Raw genomic sequence first — 22,085 nt, 5'->3', positions numbered from 1 at the left:
GAGTGTCAATTAATTATATATTTCCGTGACTTGCTTATAGAAGTTTGCAAGGGGTCTGTCTGTCTTAATGCTTTGTAGCATTATATGTTAAAAGCTCTGATTTGATTGTCGTCGTGAGTTTGGATCATGCGACATCTCGCAGTATCTGTCAGTTTTACTGCCAGCCTGTGCTGATGCACAGCAATTAATGTGATTGTATTAATATGCACCAAATCAAGTCTTATCCTTTCCATGGAATAATGGTTGTGAGGTCTGAGGCTTCTCTATTTCATGACAGACCTGTACAAAGGCCTTTTTTTTTTTTTTTTAAGGACCTAAGCTACATGATCTTCTTTTCAATTGGACAAGATAGAGTATTTTGATTTGAAACATATATTGTCATCCTGTTAGGCTTAGTTCAAATGGCCTCTGGTCCCTTTCAGTTTTGCGTTTTATTTCTAGTCCACGGGATGGTTTTGGAGTTTGTGGTTTTTCTATTGCTATTTTCAGCAAGGAATTCTGATTATACCTTTTTCTGTCATCAAAGAGCCCAAGATAAAGCTGAATCTTTCACCTAAGTTGATTTTCTCAAGCAGCTGGTTTCATCTAGTCCAGTAAGGCTGTGAAACCTCACATAACAATAGCTGCTTACCTGTAGCCACTTCTGAATTGAAACTGGGGAAGCTAATCAATGGTGTGGGGAGGGCGATGTCCCTTCTGCCATTCACGTCTCCACAGATGTGTTGGATGCTCTTTGACGGACTGACACCTGCCCTGCTTTTGTAGGTGGTGCACTGCCTCACTGAAGTCTGCCTTCTTGCAGGGAGTGGATTTCCAATGTCCTGCCATGGATGATGACAGCCAGGATGAACTGATAAACAAGAATGCTGCTCTAGGAAAGGGCAAAAGGCAATGTCTTGCACTCCTCAGTGAAACAGGTAAATGTGACTTCTCTGCATGTGTTTCTGCATGGGTTGGAGAACCTATTGATTTACCCCCAAAAGGGTGGTAAAGTTGTGTTTCTGACCATTTATCTCCTTTTTTCCCTGAAAATTTTTTTGTTTTGCTTTGCTTCATAGCTTGTGTGTATCAGACTGCTGACATGCTTCCCTTGAGTTTCTCAAAATGGGCAGCTTTGATACCACTGCAGAAATCTAGGGTCTCACTTCATACATAATGTCCTGAGCAGGAGTTCTGCTGTGTCCTTCGCTGTTCTGCCTGCCTGTGTGCCTGCATCAAATAGGTATTTCCTCTCTTCTTCTCTTTTCTTTTTAAGAAAGCAATGGTGGAAATAGCTGTGATTCAGATGATGATACTGGAAGTGAAGACGAAGATAATGACACTGAGGAAGAGGGAGGTGAGGAGGACAAGGAAGAAAGTGAAGATGAAGAATTAGAAGGTAGGTCTGTTAATGTGTGTTAACAGGCATTTTTTTCATAACTGAGGAAGAGTGAGATGAAAGCTTTTCCTCCAGAAATGAACAACAAAATGTAGATCCACAGATACAGCTGTGTCAGGCCACATCACAGATGTGATGCAACTGTGTCAGGCCATCCTCTATTAATAAACAAACAAGTAATATTCCCCAATATTCTAAGCATTTGTGTGTTTGAAGACTATGCACTAACCAAAGTGATGTAGTTGCAGTCATCAGGAGTGAACTCTGCCCCAGCATGAGTTGGGAGAAAATGTCAAAATTGCAGCAGTGGCTCATGCTATTTTTTCACTTATGAAAGCATGTTTGTTAGTTTGCTTTGGGCCTCTAAAGTGAATGTTGTGTTGGGGAGTTCTGAAAATAAATTACTGTTGCTCTTATGCCTGGGGAGGAGGGAAGAAGACTTGACTATTTTTTCTTTGAAAAAGGAATGTGGATGTTACTTGGACTTGTTAATTTTACTGAAAACATACTCTGTAGATACATGTACTTCTGACACTGCTGTGCTCAAATTAATATTAGGATAGACAGAAATGGTGGGTTTTTATCAGATCTTAAAGCTTGTTGAGAGGTAAGAAGCGCAATTTTCCAAATTACCAATTAACCTGATGTGAACACAGATGAAAAAATTGATGCCAGGTGCCAGAAAGCTTTATTAATTCATTTTTCAGAGTATTTTCTGTTATGTCCAGACAGGAAAATTCAGTGGGAAATGCAAAAGACAAGAGCCCTATTTTCATTTAAAAAAAAAAAAAATCAACAACCCAACAATAGCCACTTCCCCTCCCCCCCAAAGTGAGTATGGTTTTTTTAGGTAACTTTTTACTGTTTCTTGAAAATGTCAACTTAATTCACAGGTTTTAGGGAAAGACTAACACAGGTCTTTGTATTTTGTACTTAAAATAAAAATACCTTTCAACAATGTGTGCTGAGTGTTTAATTTTACTCAAAACCAGGCTTCTTTAAGTGGTCTCCAAGGCACTTCGATCCCTTGACTCTCAAAATGGTGATATAGTGGGGAAATCTTGAATTTGTTGTTCTGCAGATCAGTGTATTGCTGGTGCTTGCCCTCTGAAGTTGGGTACATTATAACTTCATTATAACTTTGTTTTAACTTCATTGTTCAGTGGTAGTCTAACTTAGCTTACTGTCTTGTTGTTTTGATAATCTGTTGTTTTTCTGCTGTCTGTCCTTTTAATCTCTTGGAAGACTACTCGCATTATCAGACTTTATTTTTCACCAGAGTAATCCATTGCTTTATAGTGAAGGGATTTAGGAAGAAATAAACCAGCAAAAATTATTGCCCTAAACTGGGAAGGCTGTGCTTCGCTCTTCCAGTCTCATAAAATAAGCTTACTTGGAATTCTGAGAACTAGTACCCTGTCCTACCCTCTGCCCTCATTGCTGAAGCCCTGCAGCACATGCGAGTTGGTTTTTATCTCTCCCATCTTAAGATTGTGAAGATGATGATGAAGAAGAGGAAGAGGAGGAAGAAACTGAGACCACTGTGGAGGGAATGACTGATTCTTTGAAATTAGAGCCACACTTAAACGGAGCGAACATCTCCTCTGATGAGGATGGTGAAAACTGCCCCATTTGCCTCAACACGTTTAGGGATCAGGCTGTTGGGACTCCTGAGAACTGTTCCCATTACTTCTGCTTGGACTGCATCGTGGAGTGGTCTAAGGTGAGCTGTTTTGTCTGTGATGTCGTGTGCCTCTCTGGAGTGCTCTGCTCTCTCCCGATCATGTTGTTCTACCGTAATGAGAGCAAAATAATTTAATGTTCATATTTGCTTTAAGCTTTTTTTTAACAGACTTGGGTTACTTTTCTGTTTGTCAGGATTCATGTTTGAAGTGTGGATCTGTTTTTCTTGTGCTCATCCTGATCTGTTCTCTGGAAGCTGTAATGTCATAAGCAAGTGGGTTTCTAGGCACTTAAAATTCTTTTGCTTTTTCAAGTCAAGACACCAGCAATACTGATTTTCTCTATGCTTTTTTTAATATATATATATGTGTATATATATTTCTCTGTATATCTGTCTTTGTCTCTTCTTAAATTCTGTATTGTGACCATTGGATGGGGATCTGTTTTAAACATCTAAACATGAAAAAGATGTAAAAGAGTATGACAAGCAGCAACTTGCTCTGAATTCAGTTTTCAGTCTGAGTTCCTTGCCACCTGTGTAGTTCCCACAGTCATAATTCAGGGTGAGAATTACAACAAAACTTACTGTGTGTGCAGCAGTAACAGTGTTAATTAAATTTTAAGAAAAATTCACTCTTATTGAATGTATTTGTAAGCCATTGCTACTTGCTTATTTGTCTAAAAGAAAGAAAATGCCTTAAAGCGCAAGTGCTGCTTCAAGGCAATGTTTGGAAGAACTTTGATGTTGCTTTGCAATTGAATAATAATTAAATTGCTTTGGTATAATAAATGCTTCTCTAAAAATGTATGTTTTCTCTGATCCAACAGGCTGTTTGCAAATCAGATAAGTCAGATTTAAGTACTTAATATGTCAAGATCATAGCTGTTAAAATGACTACTACATTAATTTAATGCTTATTTCATTAATAATTTAAGACTTCCTTTTTAGAAATTGAATAAAGAGACGCACTTATTAACTGTATTGGGAATTGTTTGGGTTTTTTTCCTAGAATGCAAACTCCTGTCCAGTGGATCGAATCCTCTTTAAGTACATTAGCATCCGGGCACGTTTTGGTGGTAAAATCTTGAAAAAGGTGAGCTTTCTACTGCGACAAACAACAAAGCCAATTGCCACAAAATAGTTATTCAAAGGTTTACACCTCTAGCGTGTTTATCTGATACTTGGTATCTGGATGAATTATTTCTTTTCTATTTTGCGTTTGCCTTTTAAGGAACTGTAAGAATTTTTTTTCCCCCTTAGCCATGTTTCCTGCAATATTGTGTTGTGGCAGAAAAGGTGTTTCTCATAGCTGCCTCTTCTTCATAATGGACATCTGACTGAAAACTGTCCATGTGTAGACAGGCACGGATAAGCCTGTCTGCACATGGAAAGTGTCCTGTGTACTGCAAGTGCTATACACAGGGAATGGGAATAATCTGGGTTATACATGATCTCTTCCCTATGTCTTGCTACCAGCAATGCTGTGTAGCAGTAGGGTTTATAAGGGGCTAGAGGTGCAAGGTAATTGTAGAGTTCCTAAAGGCACTGTTTGGAGAGAGGCACGGGCAATAACAGAGCTCTGAGAGGCACCGGTTGTGTGTGCTGGTAGTTGCTCACGAAAGAATATTGAAGAGCTGTCGTTGCTCTTTATTGATATCAGAAAGATGTTGGTTTCCAGGGGACTTTTAGGAGTTTCATGCTCTGTTTTCATAAACTGATGGTTTTTTACGTTTTGCATAATAACAGAAGGGCAAATTTAACATTTAAGTAATATGGAGGTAGTGAAGTTTGTTCTTTTCTTTTGTCTTGTTTTTGGGGTCTTTTTGGTTTTTTTTGACTACTTTTGATCTTATTTGTGGATTTTTGTTTTGCCTGTTCTTAAAGTGCAGTTTTCTGTGTTTGTTGGTGTCTGACAGTAGACAAGTTACGGAGATGTTTTCAGGCATTTGATCAGGTCTTAGATGTGTTGAATGAACTAAATGAAGGTTCTTGTATGTAACAGTTCTTTTGTTTCCTTCACTGTTAGATTTTGCTGCAGGTACTGTTAGTGTGGTGATGGATTTTTAAAGGTGCCACGTTCTGCATAAAATGTGAATCCCTCTTTTGTTTAGATTCCTGTTGAGAACACGAAAACTCAGGGTAGCGATGGGGAGGATGACCCAACCTTCTGTGAGGTGTGTGGCAGAAGTGACCGCGAGGATCGCCTGCTGCTCTGTGATGGCTGTGATGCGGGGTAAGAAAGGCTGAAGTGAATGGAGCACCTGCAGAGTTGACCATTGTTTGGTCCACAGACACTCTCTGGTCTGTAGGCTGCCCCTTGCTGCTCTCTTCAGGCTCATCGTGCAGCCAGCTGTGCATCCATGTGCTTACAGTGCAGACATCCATCCCCATCACGTGATGGATCCTTTCCTGGTCATGTAGCAACATGTGTGTAGAGAGTCCTGTGCACATCAGTGCAGCAGACCATAGAAACAGGTGACCATACCTTCAAGTGATGAAGGTGTCTGTGCTCGTCCATGCAACATCTGAGTGCATGAAGGGTAAAAAATATACATCCTTTTATGTCTCTGGGAGAGGATGCATGACTGGTCCCAACTGATCGGGCACTAGTGCTGTGCAGGAGAAATGCTTAAGATTCACAGTTTTGTAAAATGTTTTTCCTTTAGAGCCATAACTCTTAAATTGATTCTCTTACTCTTGCATACTTCTGTCTCTGCCAACATATTTTTTCGCCCTCCTTGATTAATAAAATAAATGTTTAAGTAGAGTCATCAAGATATTTGAACACAAGTTTGGGTCTACAGTTTTCTGCTAAAATTTAAAGCCCTTGTGATGTTTAATCAATCTTCCAGCATTGTCAGTTTGCTGTCAGAAGTTACTCATTGAACAAAGAGAAATGCAATGAATATGTAGAATAATCTTGCAGAAATTTCCTCTAGCAAGCTAACTGAATACCTGATAAGTCTAGTTTTGTCTTTGTGTTCTGTAGTGTCCATGTACAATGATTCATCTTCTGGAAAATAGACAAAATCAGGAACACTAAATATTGTTAAGAGCATCATCAGAACACTGAATTTAAAATACTTAATCAAAACTAGTGTTTCATAGGTCTGACCTGAAGCTATATCTTTAAGTTCTTCCTGAACTTTCATAAGCCAATCTTAGCTCAGGGTATTGCTTCAGATTTTCCTTTCTGATGTCTTAACAGTTACTCCAATTTTTTTTTATACATTTTTATTTCTAGTTTGATACAGTTTTTTAATTTTTGTTATATTTTCCTAAAAGAAGTTCTTTATATATGCTTGATTTCTAGAGTTAGCACTTCCAGAGGTGCTTCTGGAAAAAGAACTTGCAGTCATTAGTGATGCCTTAAATGGCCAGAAAGAACCCTCTAAGACTCTTTTTGAGTATGAGAAAGCAAAAAGCACTCATTTATTTATAGCAGGCTGGCTGCATAGGAATCATTTCCGAAGTAAGCAGAGTTACAGAGGTGCTACAGTTTTATACTATAGTATCTAACATTGCATCATCTCTTACACATACTTCCCAAAACCATCGGTCCCATCGTACCACCCTTGTCACACCTCCCAAGAGGTGTGACCAAGACCCCTTATCTTCATCTTCCTCATCCTGCTCCTTGGTCTTTGGCACAGTAGCACACCTTCTGGAACAGTTTTAAGGTTTCTGAGCCACTTTGACTCAGTTCTATCAAGCAATGTGCCTGTTATGTCTTATTCTAAGAACATTTTATACAGATAAATTATTCTTTACCTTGCTGCAATCTTTGTCTATTGGAATTCTTGACAAGAAATGTTAAACAGCATTTTTAGAATTCTTGTACAAAGGTACTAACAGGCCAAAGGCACTAGCTAGCTATACCAGAAGTGCTAAAAAGCTATATTAAATCTATATAATGTAGATTTTAAGGCATCATTACTAGCTGTCCGTGTCTGAGGTTAAATCTAGAAAAATGGAGAATAGCTTGTTTCAAATCCTGGTTTTATTCATCTATTCATTTTTTTGCCAGCAATTCTAAAGGAAATGGAGTTACTGCTTTTAGCTAGACATGGCTTTCTACAGTGTTCAAAGTGTGTGGTATAATGCTGTTATCTTACAAATGTAAGTTATCAAATCTTTTTCCATTGAAACCATTTTCAGATGTCATTTTGGAATGTAACAGCCTAACTTTCTGAACTGTGTAACAACAGCATTAGGATTGGTATGAATACAGAAGTGTGGATGTCTAGTCATTGGAACAAACAGTAGAAAAAGGGTTAGTTGCATTATGGTGTGACACATTAATGTATGACTACATTCAGGTTACCAAGTAGCAAGAAGAGAGTAACAGTGATACAGAGATTGGTGTCAAGAAGTTGAGGAACAGGGCTGCATCCATGACCAAAATTCTTTAATTTCATAGACCTGTTTTTTCTTAGTATTTGCGAAGACTGAGACAGAGTGATGAGGCACAAGTTCCCCAAAAGCATCTATTTCTTCCTGAAAGGTACAAAAAGTCCTTTTTGTATCTCAGTTCTTCACTGCTGGTCACAGAGCTCGAGAGATGTGTTGAGGACTTGATGGCCAATGTCTCTTGCTTTCTGCATTGCACACAAATAATCCTGGCCAGACCACTTGGACACACAGTGTCTTTTTGTTTGTGAGGGGGTGGGTGCAAGACTGCAATTAAAGGAACCTGAGGGAGTGAATGTGAGGTGATTTTGCTTCAAGTATTTTTTTTCGGGTTTTGTTGGGGTTTTTTTTGAAAAACAAGTATCATCCTTCTGGAAGATTTAACATTGAGTGTGGTTATGGTGATTTTCTGTGTGATGAGGTTCTTTCCCTTTCCAAAGGGCTCTAGATAGCTGTTGCAATAGGTTCTTCAGTGTCCAAAGTTTTAGGGCTGAAAGTCTTTGCTTGTCAAGTGGGTCATAAGTTGACTTCAGAACTCCCAGACATAATTTGAAAAGTATGTAGTGAAGTTCTTGCTACAAGTACTTTTGCTATGACTTTGGCCTGAACATAACAATATTACTTGTCAGAATACTACTTTGGGGAAATGATCTCATTCCTGGTAGCTGGCAGTTGGAGAATGAGCTCTCCTTTCCCAGGGAAGGAATATACTTTGCTAGTCTAATTTTAAAGTAATGATTTTTTGCAAGCAGCATTTTTCAATTTCATCTTCTTCAATCTCTGAAAGAGTGTAAAATCTCATCTGCTAAAGTACACTCTTTCATGCAAGGAGGACATGGTATTCCATTTTGTATTGACAATTAATATATCTATTTTAGTATAAACATAATGTTGGCAATTCTGACAGTAAAGCTGCAAATTGAGCTTATTGCAACATAGTTGGGAACAGGTCTGAAAGACATAATCTGAAGTTGGAGTCATGGAAGGAAGGTAGATTAAAGGCTGTAGTCTCATTGCTTCTTTTATATTGCTGTAAACTGGGATTAGAGGGTTAGATAGTTGCTTCTTCCCTTTCCTTACCTTGTGGCCAGGCGCTGAGTTATCAGGCAGTGAATTTTTCTAAGAGAAGGTGAAACAGAGAGCTTCCCTCTTTTTTCTTTACTTATTTCAGAGTGAAACACTCTACTACACCAGAAATAACAGTAGTCTTTTCTCTTATAGAAAAAGAACAGAGTTGGTCATAAAATTGCTGATTTGAAGTTGAAACTTACTTGAAAGCTGTGGTCTCCCTGTGTTCCTTGCCTAGGGAACTTGTTCTAAGCATTTAGTTTTCATGGGAAGCATCTCATTTACTTGAAAAATCTGTTTTAATTCTTTTTAGCAGTGTAACTTGAACATGAGTTGCTTTGAAAATTCTATGCTACTGACACATGTTGCTTTCTCTGAGTTTAAACTGCTGGATTGAAGAAATTGCAGAGCTGCTCTGTAAGTGGTTGGTGTTCAGTCTGGCTGCTCAGCCTCTTGGGTAGAGAACATTTCAAAGGCCTACCTAGGGGAGCATCATGCTTTCCTCTTTCCCCTTGAGGTTTGGTAAGGACAGTTCCTAGCTGGATGGTGTCTGGAAGTCAGTGTGCTTAATCTCCAGTCCTGCAAGCAGCTTTATGGAGACAGTGACTGACCAATGCTCCGCCACCTAACCTGTGCAATAACAGAGAAATCCTAATCACCACTTGTCTTAATCATGTACATGTAGGATGTAGTGCCTTTATTCAGCATAACAAGGCATTGCACTTGACCTGTGCCTTGTCATGCAAAATAAAATGTTCGTAAGTACCAGTAACGTGAATGCTGTGTTGGTTCGCAGGAAACCGATGCTGTTTCCTGATTGCCTGTTTCTCCAGCACCTCAGTGCTTCTCTTGCCACCATCAGTTTTGGCTCTGCACATTTCTTGCAGCTTGGGTTCAAATGGCAAGCGATTCACCACACAGTGAGGGGAAAATGTTCACTTTTCTAAGCTTTTCCAAAGTGAAGAAAATACAATCTAGAATCGTATAACCAGCAGGTAGCATCTTTTCTCTGGAAACTGGTGGAAGTGGATGCATAGACTATAGTTTCAAGCTTAAGAAAATGAGTCTGCCTTATGTAGCACATGGATAGAGATGAAAGGCTCTCTTCTCTTGTTAAGGACCACATTGTTTGATTTTTTTGATTTTTATTTATTTTTTTTCCCCCAAGATATCACATGGAATGCCTTAATCCTCCTCTGAGTGAAGTCCCTGTAGATGAATGGTTCTGTCCAGCCTGTGCCCCCATGGGTGCCAGTGCTGCTGCAGGTAAGGGTTTTGCAATATCCACTCAAAGTAAATATTTTTCTCCTGAGTTAGAAAATGGGAAGCATGTGCTGTTCTGAAGAGATGTTTAATGTCCTGGGTTTATCTGTTTTAAACAGCTGTTTTGATAAGTGTTCTCTCTTGAACCGTAAGAGTTGACTTGAACTCTTGACTGATGAGAGGATCTTGTTTATGAAGATTTTCATCTGCATTTACAATCTGTGGAGCTGCTTCTTGTAAGCATTCAGAGGCAAGCCCAGCACCTTAATGCAACTGCTTTGTATTACATTGGGAAGAGTTCATCAGTATACTGACCTCAGTTTGCCAAGGTAGCAGCGATTTCTGTTACCTAGAAAAGGATCTTACTGTGTAACAGTAACTGTACTTGTCCGTGCTCGTTTAGTTTTGAGAGGGTAATGTCTTCCTTTGGAGGTGATTGGTTTAAGAAAGGGAATAAGGGACAATTGATTTTTATTTTTTTTTTTGGTCTGAAATTCTTTAAATGTTTTCACATCTAGAAAGACAAGTGACCTCAGCATCTTTTCTTTCAAGATACAGATCATGTCAGTGAAGAAGAGGTGGCTGCCCTCATGGCCGATGTTGTTCCCACCACCAGTCGGCTACGCCCTCATGTCCGGACCCGAGCTATAGCCAGGACTCGGCAGAGCGAGCGCGTCCGGGCAACAGTGAACCGGAACCGGATAACAACAGCGCAGCGGATTCAGGTAATCAGGGGTATTGGCTAGTGAGCATCTGGAAGAACCTTGTGGGAGAACTGAGATAAATCCCCACCTAAGTAGCTCAGCTGTCTATGTTGACTGTCCATAGCACAATGGGTAGTAGTTATGGCGTTGTTTTAAACTGAGATGTAGAACATGTGCAAATGGAGTGCAGCACATGGCCAAGACACTCTCTATTTTAAATGCTGCAGTAGCTTCCTCTCTTAATCTGCGTTTTTATCACCTCTGGTATGAGCAAAAGAGTATTTTTTTCCCCAGTGGCTATTAATGCGCAGTTTGTGCATCAAATCTGTTTCTTTAGCATGTTTATTTTACAGTTGTGTATTTTTTTATTTGTCCTTCTACTTCTTTTCCCATGGCAGTAGAACTTGTTGACCACCCTCAGCCCAATTGAAGAGAAAAATTTAGTATTTTCAAGGTTTCTATGAGCTGAAATTCAGCCTCTTGTTGAAGAAAAAAACCCCAGGTGCTAGTGTCCTCAGTAATGTGGCAGCATGACTTCAGCCACCTTAACAGAGAATCTATGCAAGAAAGTATCCCAGACACCCAAGGTCCCTCCTTACTGTATTAAGTACAGGTTGAAATAAATGCCATGAACGAAGATCTAGCTTGCCTTAAGTTTTTATCATGTTTTTCCCCTGGATTTAAGGAGTTCCCTGAGTGCTCTAGCTGTCCTTAAATTCATTATGTCCTCTGTAACAGAGGTGATCTTAATTGACTGCCAACCCCCACTGTCTCAAAACCCAGGCCTTTTAATTTTAGCTTTAGAAGAATTAATAAAGTAGAAAATGTCAAGGAATCATGTGATGCATTGTTGTTAAGTAATTATATCTGAGTAATTGGGGCTATATTTTGAAAAAAAATCATGGGAGAAGAGTGTTGTTTGAAGTGAAAGACTATGCAAAGGAACTGCTGGTACTTTTCTTTCTTTCTCTACCTGTTGTTTTAGAAATAGTGTGCAACTGTTTCCTGCCGTGAGAGAGGTGGTGCCTGGGGACTGTACCATTGCATAGTAATGTAGGCCTGGGAACCCAGGACTTAAGAGGCTGTTCCTAGCTCTGCTTCTCAATGTGCAGGGATGATTACAAATTAGAAAGGCACTGTTATTTATTGCCTTTGTCTCTGAATAAAAGTGCATCTTATTTTGGCTCATACCTTGAGTTGACTGAAGCTTAATTCCACTGGTTGAGGGTGTGTAAGTTGTTGTCCTCAAAGCACAGTGAGAAGCTGGGAGCATGCATCCTTGAGTGTAGAGAGGAAGAGGAATCTGAAACTTGTTGGAGAAACCCCTGCTACTGACAATGAAGTGATATTTTGGCAGGCTCGCAGTGAGTTCCCTAATGTGTATGTTTGAAATGCTGCCTCTGGACATGTTTCACACATCAGTTTGACCTAAAGAATGAGATGTTTAAGACAGGGGATCTGTACTTTGTTGGCTTTTCAGTCTTTGCTCCCCACAGTCTGAGGTTGGTTAGGTGAATCTGAGAAAGTTCTTAGGTAAACTCTTTCACTGAGGAAATGTCAGTCTCGGGTATTGTTCTCATTTAAAGGGTTAGACTAGCCATGACTTGTAATTCTGAAAGAGGCCAAAGAGCAAGGTCATTAATATGTCAGTCAATAGATGAGAAAAGTGACATAATTGCTTAACTGTCAGCTTGGTGATGTGGTGGGGGTTTCCTTATTCGATTCTCAAATCCATTTTTCATCAAATGCTTTTATAAGTAACTTGTTGCTGACCTTTGTATCATGTAACTTCTAATCCCCACGCAGCACGTGCCGAGGTACCTCATGTCATCTCTTCTGGATGAAACAATTGAGGCAGTTGTAGCAGGCCTAAACACAGCTGTCTACCAGCGTCCTCTTACACCACGGGCTCCAGCTAGGCAGAAAAGAAAAACAGGTAAGGACATTAGGCACTTCAGGAAAGCCCAAATCATACAAAGTACCGTGCATCTGCTGTATGCTGCCGCACCTGTGCAGCTAGGGAAGTATCCCACGTGCATTTTTTCTTTTCCTATACCACCTCTGCCCAGAAGTGTCTTGTCCTAGTTACAAGGGCTGGGAGCAGTTTGTCGCTATGTGGGTATAACCAAAACTGTGTATTCTACACCCTCTGTGTCATTTCTGATGGACTGTTAATAATGAATCATTTGCAGCAGCTGCCCAGGGCACATCTGGCACCTAATGACTCAGCTGTGATAACTTTCCTCTGGGGAGGCCTTAGCAGCTTCACACGCAGCCTGAGGGGTTATCTCTGCTAATGGGCCACAATGGACTGGCATAATAGTCACCTGCAATGACCTAGACCATGAAAGATTCTGAAACTATCCCACAACTCACAGAGTTAAATCACCCATTGTGAAACTCCCCACCCTGGGGAGGTACTGGACATTCCCACCTAAATTTGAGCATATGTGATCTTGGGGTTTTGGGACTTCTGGTACCACTCGTTGGATCCAGAGAAGGACCAGAACTTTGGCAGGACTGCAACTGCCACTCTTGACAAGACTGCAGTCGTTACTTCAACGGAACTGTGACCATTATGCAGACCAACAGATTTTCCTTTCCTTTTATTTGCACCCAGTGGGGCCACGTGGTGCTCAGCACAGGGGTTAACAAACACTGTTCTGTCCTTGTCCCAGAGTGCTGAGTTATACGTCTGTTTTGTGGGTTAAAACCGGTTTCTCTCTGTGTCATTGTATTTATTGTAATCTTTTTAGTAAATTGTAACTCTGACTTGTAACCTCTCTTGAGTTGGATTCATTTCTTCAGCCGGTTTACTTTTAAACCAGCACATGTCTTGAAGATTGTTTTTAAATAGATCCTAATTATGTCGCTGTGTCTGCTCTGCTGTTCGTGGCACACTGTATTCTCTTTGAGCTGCTTTGTGTGTCATGGGGGTATGAGAAGGGGAGTACAGGGTAAAATGGAGTGCTAGCACTTAGCCAGATCCTTGGTTTTTGTCCCATCAGGTAGGCGGAAGAAAGTAGGAGGCAGAAAAAGAACTCAGACAAAATCTGCTGGAAAGAAGAGTTCAGGGACACAGCTGAAGAGACGCAAGCATGTGACAAAGAAGAGAAGGGGGAAAAAGACGAGAGTAAGATCACATGTGAGTTTCTGCCAGTCAGTATCTGCCATTTTTCAGCCCTCTCTAAAAGCACCATAACATGTGATTCAGTTGGAAAAAACGCCATCTTACGATCATAGCAGGCACCTTTCTGTGAGGTGGGAGTACGTGCAGGATGTGTCCAGTGTACTCCAGAAAAATGCTGTACATGGAAATTAATTGCAACTTCCAGGCAGGCCTGCTGGGTTTGCTGACAAATCCTGTTACCTGAGGTGTTGGGATCAGACTGTAAAGCATGTCCTGCAGGCTTTGTGTTCTGCCTTGTCATTCAGCTGTGGTGTTTGCTTGGTACTGATGCAAGCTCAGTTAAAATTACCACTACCTATTCTTTTTAATAGGCTATGGATGTTTGTGTCTGTGTTGCTGCAAACCCAGTTAATCAGCCATAAGGGCTTTCAAAATTCCTTTCAGTTCTGGGTAATGTTCTCCTGTGAATTATATTGAATACTCTGCACCAGCTTGACTTTTGTCATCAGCTACCTTAACTGGAGTTTACCTCCTACAGACACAACTGTCCTCCTTTAATAAGGAACCAGCAGTTTTGAATTGACATTATTAAAGATTTTTAGAAGCTTAATGTATCTTGTCACTTAAATCTGATACATGCAGATCTGTTTGAAGGGACATAAAGGCCATAGTTAGAAGTTTAATAAATGCTTTAAAACAACTATAAATAATAAATGCATACCACTTCTGCATCAGTAACCTGATGACTCAGCCTATGAAGAATTTGGGGCTTTAAATGCAAGGTATGTACCTGTCCTGACATACAAATAACCCAATCTCTTTATCTGTGCAGGTGAAAAATGAGGTTACTACTCGCTCCCGTATTGCAAGAACTCTTGGTCTTAGTAAACCTATGCGTGGGGCCTCAATTCCTTCCATGTACAAACCCATGGAGCCCTCACTTGGTCTGATGAGGGCAGATATTGGAGCAGCCTCTCTGTCTGTGTTTGGGGATCCATATGAGTTGGATCCTTATGAAAGGTAAGATATCTCTGGATTATGATAAGGGACCTGATAATTTCACCAAGTGTTGTGTTGTTTGTACATGTGACTTCATGCAGAGTGTAGATCTCACATCTGAAGGCAGCTTTGGATACACAACTCATCATAACACGTTGGCCTGTTCTTTCTTTCCTTCTGGGTAGAGTTGCTGAGCTTTTAAAGAATTGGGTTTCTCTAAAGAGTTCTGCTGAAATAATCAGCCTCATGGAAACCTTTAATAAGATCTTTGGGGTTATTGAAAGGCTAGAATCTGAAGGAGTCTGATCCTGATCCATCACTTTGTATTTATTTATTATAAGTGAAGATAGCTAGCATATATGATACAAAATGAAAACTGACTTAATATAGAATTAAATGGACCTGTGAAATCTTCCATGTTGCTCCTTCATCTTCACTTTTCTAGATGAATGCGGAGAAATCTTACTATGCCATAGTTTGTGTCACTCTTAAACTTTGAATTTTAGGGAGGGGACACTGAAATTATTGTTGGTGAAATTTAATTTTCCACTGAATAAATCTTTTTGAACCTTTCATAAAAAGAAATTGTCCATTTAATATTTTAAAAATAAAAATCTACATTTGAGTCTCTGCTGGCTGAATTATGCTATTCTATTTATATAGCCACAGAAAATAAGTACGTTGCAAGATATTTTTTCAATGTACCGTAATACAACGAACGATGCTCTCTAACTGTATCTGTCCTAGTAGTATTATCTACTTCATCAATTTGATGTGAAAAACATTTCAGACAATTTCAGGGTTTGTGTGTGTGTGTTTTACCACAGTATTGAAGAGGTTCCAGCAAATCCAGAATCACCAGTGAGTGCCAAAAGGAGAGTTCTCTCCCAGTCGGCACTGAGGTCTCACCGTCCTGTAGCTAGACCCATTTCTGTGGGACTTCCCAGGTAAAAATCCATTATTATTTTATTCACTTTTATTTTTCTTAGTTGTCTAATGACCCTAATGAAAGAGTAAACTGGATGATCATCCTGGTTTAACCCTTTTCTTACCCTGAGTATCTTTCAAAAAGTGTGTGTGTGTGCGCGTGTGTGTGTGTGTGTGTACATGCATGCCTGCACAAGTGTAGATAAATAACCACATCAATTTGTGCAAAAATTCTTTTTTTATATTGAAGGACACACATTCTTTCATGCTACCTTTAACATTTACACTGAAATTTAAAATTGGTATTTCCACCCTAATCTGACTCTTCTTGCTTTCTGTTTTGTGTTTGTTTGGTAACTCCATTACTATGTTTTAAATCCCAGCCTCATTAATCTTTAAAAAACCACTTGCTTCTTTGAGAAGGCCAAGGAATCTAATTGCACATCCGAAGAAGCTGAGGGCTGTACCCACCTCACCCAGTTCCTTTGCCATTTGTTAGAGCTCAGAAAATCGAGAAAAAACTCTTTTGTTTGATCCTGCGGTTTAACAGTAGCATTGCTGTCTGACAGATGTCTGTGTGTTATGCACCTGCTGAGGCCAGGGAGCCCTGGGTGCCCCCCACTGGCAGCCACAGGGAATTTTCAGAACTGAGGGGTAAGACAAAGGGAGCCAGGAGCATGACAAGAAGAAAACAAATGGGGAAAATCACTGAGGCAGGTACCAACTGCAAAGTTTAGAGAGCTGAAAAGAAATGAAGGGAGCTCAGCTTAAGTGATTAAAGGTGTGAGAGGTTTACATGGCTGTCCTCTAGTGCATCTGACTTACAGTGAAGATTGGTTTCTCAGGATTAAGGCATTGTATTTCTATGATAACTTAGATTTTCTCTACCTTTCCTATCTCAATTCTGAAGGAGGCCTTTCACGAAGCTTTCCATGTCCTACGAGTTATTTGAGTAGCACATTGTTTAGAAGGTAGAACTGTTTAGCTGACATTCAGCTTTTCTAAAGGCTTGATTTGCCAGGACTACACTGAATTTCCTGGTCTGGCCTTAGCAACCAATTCTTGTAGCATTCCCATTCTGTCTTTCTGTTGTATGTTATTACCAGGCATTTTGGTGTACGTTATGTTAATAAAGCTTGCTTCATTGTCATACAAAAATGAAATATAGCTCCCTGAAAGAGCTGGGCCTGTTGACCCCTTTGGAAATTTGTTTTTTAGAAAACCCGAACAAAGCAAACCCCCAAGTCCCATCAACACAAATGCAAAGAAAGAAAAGCAAAAAAGCCAAATGCCAACACCAGAAACACCCAAACATTTTCAGGCCATATTTCAAGAACCAAGAACTTAGACCATCTTCATAAGATTGAGTAAAGCATGAAGGGAAGTGTTTGTGTTTTCACGTGTGGCACCATTGCTGTTGTTTTTCAGTGTAATTTCTTCTATGCTATGCTCTTAGGTACCCTACCTGTGGCACCTTGTGTAGCTTTACTGGTGCTGAACACTGGTTCAAGCTGTGTAATTTTTTTTTTAGGTAGGAATGTAGACCTGAGGAATGCACTTGCGTTTGTGATTTTGTGGGAGCAAGAGAAGCAGCTAGGATGGAAATACCTCTGAAGTGATGAACAATGGTTTATCCTTCAAAGATGCATACTAAATGCATGGGAAAGTTAATCTTGATCCACAATACAGTGGACTTCCCTGGCTGACCTCTGTTTATGCCCTTGACTTTGGTTTCTTTTTAATGTAACATGTGTGTATAGAACAAGTGCTGTAAGAGTAAAGGAAATATAACCCCTCTGAAACATGCAGAAGCAGTGTACCTGCCTTGAGTCCTGATCAAGAAGCAGAAGCTGCTCCTGTACCTGATCTGTTGGGAAGTATCCTGTCTGGACAGAGCCTTCTCATGATGAGCAGTTCAGATGTGGTCATCAACAGAGATGGTTCACTGACAGCAAAGAAGGCAGGTAAGGACTTGGCACTTCATAGTGCAGTTAGCCTCTTTGTTTCATCCACATCTGCTCTGATCCTAGAGGCTGCAATAGCTTCAAACACAGGGATACACTTACTGAGCATTTGAATACATAGGATAGATTCAGTGGCTACCAACAGTAATCTGTCTTATGAGGCAGATGCTCTGAAATATTGTTACTTGTCTCTGTTTTAGTTGCAGAGCTGAGATGTTACTGGAGGATTTTGGTTTTAATACATAGTTTTCTTCTTTCAAAAGAACTGAAAGAACTGGTTTCATGCTTTGTTGTAAAAATGTAGGACTGGATAGACTAGAATTATCTTAGTACCCAGTTTTTGTGGCATATGTCATGCATTGCTGCCATGCTTGTGATCTGCACTTCAGTTTGAAAAGCAACATGGAGGACCTTGGCAAGAAGTTTCTTTGCAAAAGTAGAACTCTAGATATGTGCTAGCATCTCCAGTTGTGTATTCCCTTGGCGTGGTATTATTTGAAAAGAATCTCTTCAAATTGAAACTTAGAGCTTTGTTTTTAAAATAAGTACCCCATATGTCCTCTGTTATAGTCAGTTTTTGTCAATCACCAGCTGCAAGATAATAAGCACTAATCTGGTGATATCTACAGAACAGAATAATTTCTTTTGTGAACATTAGTGTTTACCTCAAAGATGTAGTTGTCTGGCACTATACCATGAGTATGTGAACAAAAGAACTATTGGACTGCCTTATTACTGTGGGGTATGTCAGCAAACCAAAGTGGAACTTAAAATAATGAGCTTAGTATTTCTTTTAACGTTGGCAGAAAATGTCCAGATATGTACTGAAAAGCTTAATTGTCTGTTTGTGTGCTGTAGTTCCACTTCACAGAAAATCAGCAAGTGACTCGAGAGTGGATGATGGTTCAGGGCATAACACCCATCCAAGTACAGTGCACTCAGGGACCACAGCAAGTAGCTCCATTGCTGGACCTTCCATGGGGCTGAGTACTCACACCAGACCCTTCTCCTCAAGCTTGTTTTCGTTGCCTTCACCCTCACTGAGCAGGACTGAGTCTGGAGCAAACCCTGCACAGACTGCATTGGAAAAGGCAACTGTAAAATCAGAATATTCAATGACACCCAGGTCTGTTCAGTCTCAGAATATAGCTACTTTGAGCAGGCATGGCTCCAAGTTAGGTGAAGTGCCCAGATTTAATGGAAAATCTAAAAACTTTTCACCCACTGACTCATCTTCAAAACCCCTGAGCTGTAACTTGAATTCTGGCTCGAAAACTGTAACTGTGAGGCCGCCATTAAAACCACCTTCCAAGAGAATTGACATCTTTGAGCTTCCCAGGATACCAAAGATTAAAAAAGAAACCAGCAACAAGCAGGTGGAGCCAGAACCCACAGGAAGCCAAAGCTGTGACATCCCCAGCTCCTGTATAACTCAGCTGACTGGTAAAGAGAGCACTAATCAGCCGGGAAAGGGTAGCAAGGTGGAAAGTCAGAAGTCGAATTCCAAGGAACGTCAGCAGCAGACACGAACAAGCGGAGTGTCTTTTTCTGCCAATACTGGTGTGTATAGCAGTTCATCACTACTGGGCACTTCCAGGGGCAAAGGCCCAGGCTCTTTTGAGAGTTTTAAAATCAATATTCCTGGAAATGCAGGACATCCAAGCAGGCTGCCTAACCCAGGATTTTGTAACACCTTCCGCCCTGTGGATGATGAAGTGCAACAGAAAGAGAGTCCTTCACCTCTTTTCTCAGTTAAGAAAAAGCAGGTCAAAAGTGAAATATATGATCCCTTTGAGCCAACAGGATCAGACTCAAGTTCAGCAAACAGCAGTCCTGAAAGGCTTGGCTCCGGGATCCCACTGACTAATATTACCAGGACTATTTCCATTGACAATCCAAAAGTTCAAACATTTCAAACTGTCCGTCGTTTCACCCCTTACAGGGTAGAAAATATATTTGGATCTGAGGCTGACTCTGATGCACCATCTGGTAATACAGAGTCTCGTGATGATGTGACGGTAGAAAGCAGGATTGTAGAACAGATCTCTGATACAGAGGAACGGGACAATATGGATGAGGAAGATTTTCTAAGCAGTCCTTGCACTTCATCTGCTGTTAAGCAAATTTCTAATACAGAGTGTGTAAAGGAGGAAAGCAGAGAGGGACCTAATGTGTTCTTTAATGCTGAAGAATTGATGAGACCTAATATTAATGTGAAACTAGAACCAGATAGTCCCTCAAAAAGTGATGGGCAGCAGAAAGTCCAAAAGGTAGAACAAGCAGAGAGGCGATCACGTTCCAGATCCTGCTCAAACTCCAGCTCCCGAAGCAAGAAGAAGATGAAAAGGAAAAAAGCACTTGTCAAAGAGCGTAAGAGATCGCGTTCAGGGTCTAGGGATAGAGCACACTCAAGGGACCGAAGCTCCAGATCTACCTCTTGGTCAGGTGGAGAAGAGCATGGCAAAACACACACGTTGAAATCCAAGAGCAGGAGGTCTTCTACTGACCGTTCTAGCAGTCGCGAACGATCTAAAAAAAAGAAAATGAAGGATAAAACAAAGGATAAAAAAGCAAAAACTTCTTGGTCTAGGGAGAGAAGGAAATCTAGGTCACGTTCAGGTAGTCCTGGAAGTACTTCTGAGTTTTATGAAAATAGAAAAAAGAAAAGACGGTCTCGATCAAGATCAAGGCGGAGGGACCGTTCCCGTTCGAACAGCACTGAGAGGACTAAAAGACGGAAGCACAGGAGAGACAAAAGCTATGAGAGGTATGATAAAGACAGTAGCTTGAGATCAAGGGACAGAAAGAGATCGAGATCCAGATCTCGGGAGAGGAGAAAGTGGAGATCTCGGTCTCGTTCTGCATCTCGATCTTGGGAACACAAAAGCAGCAAATCAAAGGAAAAAAGACCGCGATCACGTTCCAAAGAGAGAAAACACAGATCAAAAGAGACCTCGCTTCCTCCTCCACCAGAAAAGGATCAAAAGCATCCGGTTGAAAATTTGACCATGTGTCTGGAGCAACCCCATTCTCTCAAAGAAGAGCCAAAGGAGGAGTTAGTGCTAGAAGAGCTTTCCATAACCATCGAACCAAATGTCCAACTTGAGGAAATAAAGGCTGAGACTCCAGTTCAGCTGAGAGAGGTCCAAGAAACTATAAAGGTGGAGCCCATCTGTCAGGAAGTGACCAGTGAAACTGCATTCCCTGTGCCAGAGATCACAAACATTTGTGTTCCAATTGGCAACGTGGATTCTTTTGCTGAAAGAGAATTATTGAGTAGTACTGATCAAGCAGTGCTCGGTAGCTGTAGCAATACAAACCTAGAGATTACAGTTAAAATTGAAAATACTGCATTATGTCCATCTCTGATGGAACAACCCCCAAAGAAGGAAGTTATCATGCATGTTCCAACTGAGGTTGCACAAATTCAAAGCTCGTCCAAAAGCAAAATTACAGATGGTGTGAGGGAGGTTAAAGAGGAGTGCCTTGTGTCAGATGAGAAAACGAGTAATTTCACTAAGCCTGAACTGGAAGTGTTACCTCAGGGTCCTGCCTTGAAATCAAAAGCACCAGTGAAAAGAGTTACCTGGAATCTTCAAGAGGAAGAAAGCGGCACACTGTCTGCTGGAAAAGCTCCAAGTAAGTCTCTTTTGGAAAACAAACAGCAGTTGAAGCAGACTGTATAAGGCCCAGGGTTGTAGTGTAACAGCTCTGTCATCTGAGCTGGGGTGATCCTGTGGTTTCCAGTCCTGAGAGCTGGTGTTTTGTGCTTGTTGAAATCATGAGGTGAGTTGTGTTAATGAATTGGAGAGGACGTGCTGTCAGCACAGCTCAACCAGCCAGAGGCAGCTTGTTCGGCCATGAAGCGCGGATCTCTGAACTGGCAGCCCATGTCCCACCTTTTCTGCAATTAACTAGAATGGTTGTTTTGCCTTCGGAAGTTATAAATGCTTCTCAGAACCAAGGAGCATGGCAAACCTCTGTAGCTCACTCCTGTGAGTACTGCTAAACCGAAGCTGCTAGAAACAGTTTGGCTTGGGACCCTGTCCTATTTGTGTTGACGGAGTTGCCTATGTGGTTCCCTGGGGGAGTGAGAAGTTCTCAATTATCAGAAGCTTTAAAATGTGGGTAACTGCTAAACAGAATACTTTTAGAGCGAGTTTTGTTGTTAGATCTTTTTTATTTAAACAGTATAATTGGTTTTGATTTCTTTGACACATTATTTTTATTTTGTTCTTAAATATTTTCTTTTTCTTCTCTTGGGGAACCTAGGGATGCCATTTTACAAACTTCAGCGAGCAAAAGAAGGGGCCTGGAAAGCAGAGGACTTGAACCAAACGTTAAATCAGGTGCAGTTAAATGAGCCTCCTCCAACCAATTATATGATTCCTGAGCCTATGTTTCCTGATCTAGGTTCCTCTCAGGTTGGTTCCTATTCCAGCACCTAAGTGTCATGGAAGGCATCTCATCTCATCTGTGCCTTCGTTGTGCAACACCCTCCTCTCATGGCAGAGTTTGCCTTCCTCTGCGTGTGGTACATTTCATATAGCCCATACAC

General features: G+C 40.7%; 1 protein-coding gene across 3 annotated transcripts in view; it reads left to right on the top strand.

Moving 5' to 3' along the window:
• Positions 1 to 22,085, top strand: part of PHRF1 (PHD and ring finger domains 1) — a 31,197-nt gene that overhangs the window by 5,141 nt on the left and 3,971 nt on the right. The window contains exons 2-15 of one of the 3 annotated variants that reach the window (XM_027703172.1): positions 803 to 917; positions 1,256 to 1,378; positions 2,869 to 3,101; positions 4,072 to 4,155; positions 5,174 to 5,295; positions 9,709 to 9,806; positions 10,356 to 10,528; positions 12,314 to 12,443; positions 13,516 to 13,652; positions 14,470 to 14,657; positions 15,464 to 15,583; positions 17,373 to 17,527; positions 18,386 to 21,166; positions 21,800 to 21,876. In XM_027703172.1, coding sequence (XP_027558973.1) covers positions 827 to 917; positions 1,256 to 1,378; positions 2,869 to 3,101; positions 4,072 to 4,155; positions 5,174 to 5,295; positions 9,709 to 9,806; positions 10,356 to 10,528; positions 12,314 to 12,443; positions 13,516 to 13,652; positions 14,470 to 14,657; positions 15,464 to 15,583; positions 17,373 to 17,527; positions 18,386 to 21,166; positions 21,800 to 21,876 — 4,512 coding nt within the window. In that variant the 5' untranslated portion in view covers positions 803 to 826. Of the gene's footprint in view, positions 1 to 765; positions 918 to 1,255; positions 1,379 to 2,868; positions 3,102 to 4,071; positions 4,156 to 5,173; positions 5,296 to 9,708; positions 9,807 to 10,355; positions 10,529 to 12,313; positions 12,444 to 13,515; positions 13,653 to 14,469; positions 14,658 to 15,463; positions 15,584 to 17,372; positions 17,528 to 18,385; positions 21,167 to 21,799; positions 21,952 to 22,085 lie in introns of all 3 variants that reach the window. The other 2 variants (XM_027703155.1, XM_027703163.1) reach the window with 2 other exon arrangements.

This window comes from Neopelma chrysocephalum, unplaced genomic scaffold (genome assembly GCF_003984885.1).
Source record: "Neopelma chrysocephalum unplaced genomic scaffold, ASM398488v2 Primary Assembly neopelma1_24, whole genome shotgun sequence".
In the NCBI taxonomy this organism is placed as follows: Eukaryota; Metazoa; Chordata; class Aves; order Passeriformes; family Pipridae; genus Neopelma; species Neopelma chrysocephalum.
This window is presented reverse-complemented; position numbering and strand designations above follow the sequence as displayed.